This window comes from Pteropus vampyrus, unplaced genomic scaffold (assembly GCF_000151845.1).
Source record: "Pteropus vampyrus isolate Shadow unplaced genomic scaffold, Pvam_2.0 Scaffold36, whole genome shotgun sequence".
In the NCBI taxonomy this organism is placed as follows: domain Eukaryota; kingdom Metazoa; phylum Chordata; class Mammalia; order Chiroptera; family Pteropodidae; genus Pteropus; species Pteropus vampyrus.
This window is the reverse complement of record NW_011888817.1, coordinates 10,002,556-10,010,798: the sequence shown is the minus strand read 5'-3', so window position 1 is coordinate 10,010,798 and position 8,243 is coordinate 10,002,556. Positions and strand designations below refer to the sequence as shown.

The 8,243-nt window shown below is 46.7% G+C and overlaps 1 protein-coding gene across 1 annotated transcript in view; it reads right to left on the bottom strand.

The window, feature by feature from the left end:
• Positions 1 to 2,261: 2,261 nt before the first annotated feature.
• Positions 2,262 to 8,243, bottom strand: part of ZSCAN20 (zinc finger and SCAN domain containing 20) — an 18,338-nt gene continuing 12,356 nt past the window's right edge. The window contains exons 6-8 of the mRNA XM_023529340.1: positions 6,959 to 7,645; positions 5,444 to 5,872; positions 2,262 to 4,894 (exon numbers count right to left, since the gene is read on the bottom strand). Coding sequence (XP_023385108.1) covers positions 3,636 to 4,894; positions 5,444 to 5,872; positions 6,959 to 7,645 — 2,375 coding nt within the window. The 3' untranslated portion in view covers positions 2,262 to 3,635. The remainder of the gene's footprint in view (positions 4,895 to 5,443; positions 5,873 to 6,958; positions 7,646 to 8,243) is intronic.

The window sequence follows — 8,243 nt, the reverse complement described above, 5'->3', positions numbered from 1 at the left end:
CGGAACAGGCAGAGAGAACCCAGGGGACTCAGGGGTCCTGACTGCTATGCAGTTCACCATGGCAAGACCCCAGGAGCTTCAGGAAGGGGGCTATGGGGAACAATAAGGCTGAGGCAGCCATAACCATGAGTTCAGCAGCTGAGGCCAAGGGCTAAGAAAAAACTGGACCCCACCTTTCCCTGCCTCTCCCTTCGAGTCTACTGGCTGAGGAGTCTGTGGAATGAGAGTCCTTTTGGTGCCTTTTAGTCACCTCAGAGGAGCCAATGCCCTTCTGGGGCAAAAGGTACAGAAATAAAATAAGGGGATGATGATCCCATGTAACACCCTCCCACAGTGGCATTCAGTGGTTTGGTGTCCCATGACCAGGATCCGGCCTGTGGACACGCAGACTAAGAAACTGTCTGCCCATTCTGCACAAGGAATCTATTCCCAAAGAACTGTTGCATGGTAACGAAGCTCAGGATGTATAAAACCAATGTCAGTTTATTCAAGCAGCAGAGACCTGCTGGAGGATGTCTGAGCACCCTGGCAAAGTAATGGGTAGGGCCCCAAACACGAAAGCCACCTGAAAGAGACTTCTTCCAAAGGTAGACTCATGTAAACAGAGAGGGCGGGTCCACCTGGGCCAAGTTTTCTCTCCTGGCCCACGCTGCCCTCTTTCATGGCTGCACCTACAGTTGAGTTAAGAGAGAGGAGAGATAGGTAATAAACGTCAAAACTGACCTCTGGAAACATGAGACACAACCACACTTCCAAGAGCAGGGCAAGAGGTGACACTCGAGGTAAAGAAGCTACCATCTCAATTCTATGCAGAGCTCAGCATGGCTTCCACAGTGAAGGTTCCAGAAGATGCAGGACTACACTGAGAATTCAGGTGTCGTCAGTGACAGAGGCAGTGTCCAAAAGATAGAAGTGAGTGGAAGGAGGTGGGAGTGGACAGTGGTCTAGATCTCCTTTGAGAGGGCTCTTCCTCTATACTTGGTGCTTTTCAAATTCTGTCCTACGCCCAATACTTCTGACTTGAACATACTTTCTTTCTCATGAATTTGATTACCATGCATACACAGATAACTCTCTAGTCCTATCTTCTCCCCCTAGCTTCTGGCCCAGACATCCAAATGCCTATTGCATATTCACACTCAGATGTCCCTAAGACACGTCAAGTACAAAATGTCCCACCCAACCCAAACTTACAACCTTCTGCCCTCTTGCCCCAACTGCATCTCCTCCTTGTGTTCCCTACTCTGAACAATGACACGCTCTACCCTGTCACCCAAGTTCTTCTATCTTTCCTCTGCTGTCTTCAATTCAGCCTCTGAAACCTCTCAAATCCATCCCCTTCTTTTCAGTGTAACCACTGCTTTAATAGTTCAGACCTTCCCTTTTAAATGGAATATCACAATAGTGTCCCAACAAATCGTCCTAACTGCAGCATATCCAAGTTCCATTCAGCAGATTTTGACAAATCACCTCTGACCATGTCACCCTCGGCCTGGTGTCCAAGCTCCACTGAGACATGAGGTCCTCCATGACCCTGCCTCAGCACCCCTCCAATCTCAGCTCCCACTACTCCCTTCCTCCCATTTTATACCCCAACAGTGCTAAGAAGCTAAGGTCCTCAGCCCCACCTTGAGTCTATACTACTTCACAACACTGTGCTTTCCCTGAAACCCTTATACCCTTTTTTGGGATCCTTCCTCTCAGCTCACACGGTTCCCTGTTTCACCTAATTACTGCAGTTACCAGCAACCCACTGGTCCTAGTCCAAGGCTCACCCACGACCCCTGCCCCTCAGAGATAATGTGAGCCAAAAAAGGTAAGCTGGGAAGAAGTCGAGGGGCAGTGATCCCAGGTGAGCTGGTTCTTGGGTAGCAGAGGAAGATGTTAAGGAGCTCCACTGAAAGGGAGTGCAAATCTCTCCATTGACTTCTCATGAGACCAGAAAGAGAGCTCTGTTCTTAAAGGTTCCATTACATTCACTGATAACGAAATAACCAGGGTATGAATGTCATCTCAATGTCATAGGCAGATTCAGAAGAGGGATGTTTCTTTAAAATCCTATGGAAACCAAAGTCCCCAGTCAACATTTTTAGACCCTCCTAAGGAGAAACTCTGGACACCAAAATGCTGAAAATAAGAAAAGCATTCTGTGTGAACCTTTAGTCTGTGTGGGAGGCTGGTCTTAATGGCCAACATTTAGAGAGCATGGGGTAAGCCTGGGACAAGATGGCTTAGGATAAAACTGTGCCATGAACTTGGAAGGTAGAACCGTATCCAAAGTGCTCTCAGTAACGTCCCACACACAAACCAACTCCTTCCATCTCCCTTCCACCTCAGTCTTGGCATGGGGATCAGAAACAAAGCTTCTACCGTGCCAAGAGGGAAAGAGCCAGGGAGGCAAAAACACAGGGATGAGTGAACACTGGTGAGGAAGCCCATGTTTCTGTAGGGTTTAATTTACTTACAATCCAGCCAAGGGTCACAAGAAGCAGAGCTGACTCCCTGAGAAAAGGGAAATTCTTAGACTCCCTTTCCTTAGCCAAAGCAGTAGCTCACTGGAAGAAACATTTTGGCTATATATTTTTCCCTATCTGCACCTACCTATATCTCTCACACATATTATCATAACGATGGAAATTCACATCAAGTGCTTTGGTAATTGCTCATCCTTGCTCAAAGGACACTGTCAGCTCAGAATATCTCAAGACTTTTAATCTTTAGGTATTCTAGGTTTCCATATTTCTTAAAAGGAGAATTTATAAAGGAATTTTAACAGGAAATTTGGTCTACAAAGTGTTTTGAGTTACCTACCCTAATGTGAAAAGGGATTCAGTATGGCAGTAAGAGCACCTCAGGCTCTGGAGAGACAGATCTGGTTGAATCTTGCCTCTGCCATTTTCAGATGTGTGACCCAAGCGAGTTACTTAAGCTTCCCAAGCCTCGCTTCTCTTCTGGGAAGAATATTAGTACCTACCTCCTGAGGCTGCTGTGAGGATTAAATGATGATGTGTAAACATTGCTTAGCACAGAGCCTACCGAAGAGTAAATGTTCAATACTGGCTATTTTTGCTATTATTAACAATAACAGTTTAGTAAACGTCATTTATTCCTACTTTTTACTGAGCTCACAGTGGCCTGCTCCAAGCCACTAATTCTCAGTTATGCCATTCTCTCACCAGTGTCTCAAAGTTCTCCTGTGAAGATACGCCTCAAATGAAAACTGCCATGTGGGAGAATTTGCAATGTATGCCAATGGGGTGCGTGTACATGTGGACAGTGTGAAGGCAGAGCAAGGTTTGAAATCACTACTCAGGACCACTGATTTGCCTCTAATCCCCTAAATTACCAGATTGGCTCAAACACTAATAAAGCCCTTAAATGACAGCAAATGTAAGGATAGCCTGAGGACTGAAAGTGTTTTTTACAGGAGAAAAACAAATTACACTTAAGAAAAGTGCCTTCAAGTCTGGATCCTCAGCATCTGTAATTCACTTCCAAATGACCTGGATTATATCAAGATAACTTCCCTGGGTATACACCAAACTTAAAAACTGGGAATGTTTCTACCACACATCTTATGATCTTGGGAAATTTAAATACACGTTTATCTCTTTTGTTGCGGAGGGAGTTGTCTCCTATGATGCTTTTCCTCCTGCATGCGTTCTCCGGTGGGCACTGAAGTGGGAGCTATTGTTGAAGTCTTTGCCGCACTCCAAGCACTTGTAGGGTTTCTCCCCAGTGTGGATTCTCTGGTGAATAATGAGACTAGAGCTCTGGTTAAAGCATTTCCCACATTCTCTGCACTTGTAAGGCTTCTCTCCCGTGTGAATCCTCTGGTGAGTAATGAGGTTAGAACGGTCACGGAAGAATTTTCCACACTCAAGGCATTTGTAGGGCTTCTCTCCTGTGTGCACTCTCTGATGTGTGATGAGCTTGGAGCGCTCGCTGAAGCATTTTCCACAGTCTGTACACTTATATGGCTTTTCCCCAGTGTGGGTTCGCTGGTGGTTAGCCAGTGTGGAGCTCTTACTGAAGCTTTTCCCACATTCAGCACATTCATATGGTTTCTCTCCCGTATGGATTCTTTGGTGACTAATGAGGGCAGAGCTCTTAGAAAAGGTCCTTCCACATTCAGAACACTGATAGAGTTTCTCCCCTGAGTTGGTACTATGTGGTCCAGATGAATTCAAGTTCTTACTGGCACTTTGAGGTTGTTCAGGAGATGTCGCCTCTGTCAGGCTCCTCCAGTGAGCACTGAAAGATGGGCTTTGGCCAGCGTTTTCCCCAGGCTCACTACAGTGGTCAGGATTTTCTCCTAAGTGGATCCTCTGATGTTTCAGAAGGTTTGAGCTCTGGTTGAAGCTTTTCCAACATTCCCCACATTTATACGGCTTTTCCCCTGTATGGATTCTCTGGTGGGTGACAAGATTTGAGTGGTCGCTAAAGCTTTTCTCACATTCGAGGCATCTGTAGGGCTTCTCTCCAGAGTGAATTCTCTGGTGGGTATTGAGGTTGGAGCGGTCACTAAAGTTTTTCCCACATTTGAGACATTTGTAGGGCCTCTCGCCTGTGTGTGTCCGCTGGTGGGCAATGAAGTGAGAGCTCCGACTGAAGCTTTTCACACATGTGTCACACTTGTAGGGTTTCCCTGCAAGGTACAGGCCTTGATGGTCAATAAGTTTTTCTAAATCCTCTTCAGAAGAATATTCTTCCCACTGCTCCTGTGACGGATTTTCCCACTGTCCTTTGCCTTCATTTTCATTTTCACTGTCTTCTCCCCAGTCATGAGGGTGGCAAACGATTTCTGTAGTACATTTTGATAAAGCTCCAGGCAAATCCTCAAAAATATCCTGCTCTGAACTCTGGTCTTCATCTTCATGCCTCATCTCAAAACCTGGAAGAATGGACAGAAATGATTTTTGTTCATTAGTGTCTATTTACATGTCTGTATTTTGTGTCTCGTGAATTTGGCTAACATGAATTTGTATCTTGTATCTCACATCTTATAAATGTGGCTAACATGAAATTGATCAAGTTTTGGAGTATACATGCATTTCTGACCTGCAAAGCTGAGGAAGAGTTTGGGAGCCATGAGCCCTAGCCAAACAGACAGGTGGTGAGTCTCCCCAACCAACTCCCCTATCCCACTTTTTGATAATAAACACCTCCTTCTTCAAATACAATCAGTATATCTTACATCATATGAAACTGGATAAACTGCGTAATTGCCCAAATGAATCCCAGTAAAATCTAGACCTGATTGCTTATCTCATTTGGGGGATTACACTAAGCTAGAGACTGGATAATCTAAGCAAAGCACAAATCCTTTTCCTATCTGACTCCATTCTCCATTGTAGTTCTAAGACAAGTTAATGAGCCTGACTCCCTCACTCTGTCTGAGTGCTTGCAGATTTTTATGGACATCCAGTTACTGCAGGCTTACCAGTGTCAGGGGTTTTAGGACATGGAGTTGGAGGTTTGATGGAATCTTCATCTGCCATCTCATCCCAGGCCTCCTGGTCATCAGCTTCAGTACTGCTCTGCCCAGACATAGGGAGACCTGCTGCCTCCCTGATGGTCCCCATGGCTCTGACCGCAGTCCGAGCCCTAACCAGTGAGTCCAGCTCCTCATAGAAGGGGCATGTTCCTGGTGGGTGGCTGCTCTTGGCTTTTCGGTAGCTTCGAAGAAGGTTTTTGAATCTGTAGCGACACTGCTCCAGTGTCCGCAAGAAGCCCTGTGCACACAGCCGCTCTGCAATGGCCCGGTACACCTGACTGTTCTGGTGACAGGTGCGAAGCTTTTCAGAGAATGAGGACTCACTGAGAATGGTCAGGAAGGCCTTGGTCTCCTCATAGCCCCAGTGCACACCTGCTGTCAGGAGTAAAGAGTTCAGAATTGTGACTTAAATGAAATTTGCTTAGGTCATCAGGTATCAGGGTCACCTGCTAAATGCCTAGAACACAAGGACCTCAGAAATTGTCCAGGTGCCTGAGGCACCAACAAAGAATATACCCTTGCTTCTCAGGGCTATGCCAGAGCTTCCCACCCCCACCCCCTTCTAAGAGAGTCTATTAACACGTAAGAGTCTTGGCTGAAGGGGAGGACTTAGGTGGCCATATTATATAGCAGGTGACCCCACTCCCCTGGCTTCAGCTGACTGGTTCAGGGAAAGGCCTATAAGTGGATTACCAAGAGACTCTATGTATCCATTCAATACATATCCTCTTACTTTTATGAATTTTCCTTTTAACAAAGATGGGAACTAAGACTCCCTAAAGACATAAATGGACTTCAAATAATCTTGCAATAGAGTCCAATTGAGGATGCCCTTGTGCGAAAGGAAAAGGAAGTGGTCTGTTATCAGTTCCTCTGCAGGTTAATGATGCAGCCAGGGAAGCAGAGTGCTGGAGGGAACACCACATAAGAGGCTGGAACCCTGGGCTCTGATCCTGACTCTGCCCTGCTTCACTGTGGATTTTGAAATAAGACACTTTGTCTCTTAGGCTTCAGTCTTTCCACTTTTACAATGTTTGAGTGTTTCTCCAACATTGATCATTCAGACTTTATACTGTCACGATTTCTGCTCTATCTGTTAAATATTTCACTATCTTTCTTTACCTAAATTTACTATCTGTGAAATCACACACATTAAAAGTTCACTCACACAACCCAACATCTGTCATATCCTCACTCTACCAGTGACACACTTTGGGGAATGCCCAATTAGCTCTTTAAGATCCCTTAGGATTTTAAAAGTGTTTGTTTCTATAACTAAGAAAACTTATACAAGGAAAACTGATCATAAAAGAAAAGAGCAAGGGTTTAAGGATGACCTAAGGAACTGAGCACCTGATCCAGGAGCACTGATCCAGACTTCTGTGCCCTGAACTCAGGAGACAGAGGTCTGGCGAGCAGGCGGGCTGGAATCTCGATCTGACGAAAGCCCTGTGTTCTTACCAACGCGACTGTGGAACAGAGCCGGGGCCCCTGGAATCCTAGGCCCCTGGGCGGACTCGTCAGTGGCCAGCTCATCACCATTACAGTCTTCCGCTGTTTCCTCGGGCCCCCAGCCCCCTTCCTCCTGCTCCTCCACCTCTGCGTCACTATCCCCCAGCCTGGGGACTGCCACAGCCTCTCCTGAACCCTCTGTGGCTCTGATGGCTGTCCGAGCCCTCACCAGGGCCTCCAGCTCCTCGTAGAAAGGACAGGTTCCCGGTGGGTGGCTGCTCTTGGCCTTCCGATAATTTCGTAGGAGGTTTTTGACCCTGTAGCGACATTGCTCCAGTGTCCGCAGGAAGCCCCGTGCCCTCAGCCGCTCTGCTATGGCCCGGTACACCTGGCGGTTCTGGTGACAAGTCCGGAGCTTTTCAGAGAAAGGAGACTCACTCAAAATTGCCAGGAAAGTCTTGGTCTCCTCATAGCTCCAGTGCACACCTGACACCTTCATGTCTTCCACGTCCCATTGGTATTGTTCTTCCCAGGCCCTTGAGTCCCTCCAGGCCAATGCTGGACCTGGTTTTGTTTGCTCGTTATCCAGGCTGTAATCTACAGTGTTCCTTTTTCCAGAATTTATAAGACTTGGACTCCAAAATTCTGGTCCTTGCTCTCGCTGGGAAATGATATTTGGTTTTGAAACTGGAACTCCTATGTAAAAGGAAGCAGAGAAATTATTAAGTAGAATGATCTGTTGAGCAGAATCTTTGTCCAAAATGTCCCTGAAACATATTATTTATCTGCAAGAGGCTGATGAGAAATTCCCATGTCTTCAAATGTCTGGTGGGACAGAGGGAGGTAACTAGAGATAATAGAATCACGTCACCAAAAACATCAATTGGCCGGCTTGCTTTGTTCATTTGCTTTTTTGTCCTTGTAATGAAACAATATAAAGAGCAGCCACCCACCAGGAACCTGTCCTTTCTACGAGGAGCTGGAGGCCCTGGTGAGGGCTCGGACAGCCATCAGAGCCACAGAGGGTTCAGGAGAGGCTGTGGCAGTCCCCAGGCTGGGGGATAGTGACGCAGAGGTGGAGGAGCAGGAGGAAGGGGGCTGGGGGCCCGAGGAAACAGCAGAAGACTGTAATGGTGATGAGCTGGCCACTGACGAGTCCGCCCAGGGGCCTAGGATTCCAGGGGCCCTGGCTCTGTTGTTTTTTGTCCTTGTCATACAAAAGAGTGACTGTCACTGGTCCACAGATAGGCACATGACTTAAACTGGCCCAATCAGAATTAAGTCAGTGGTTGGA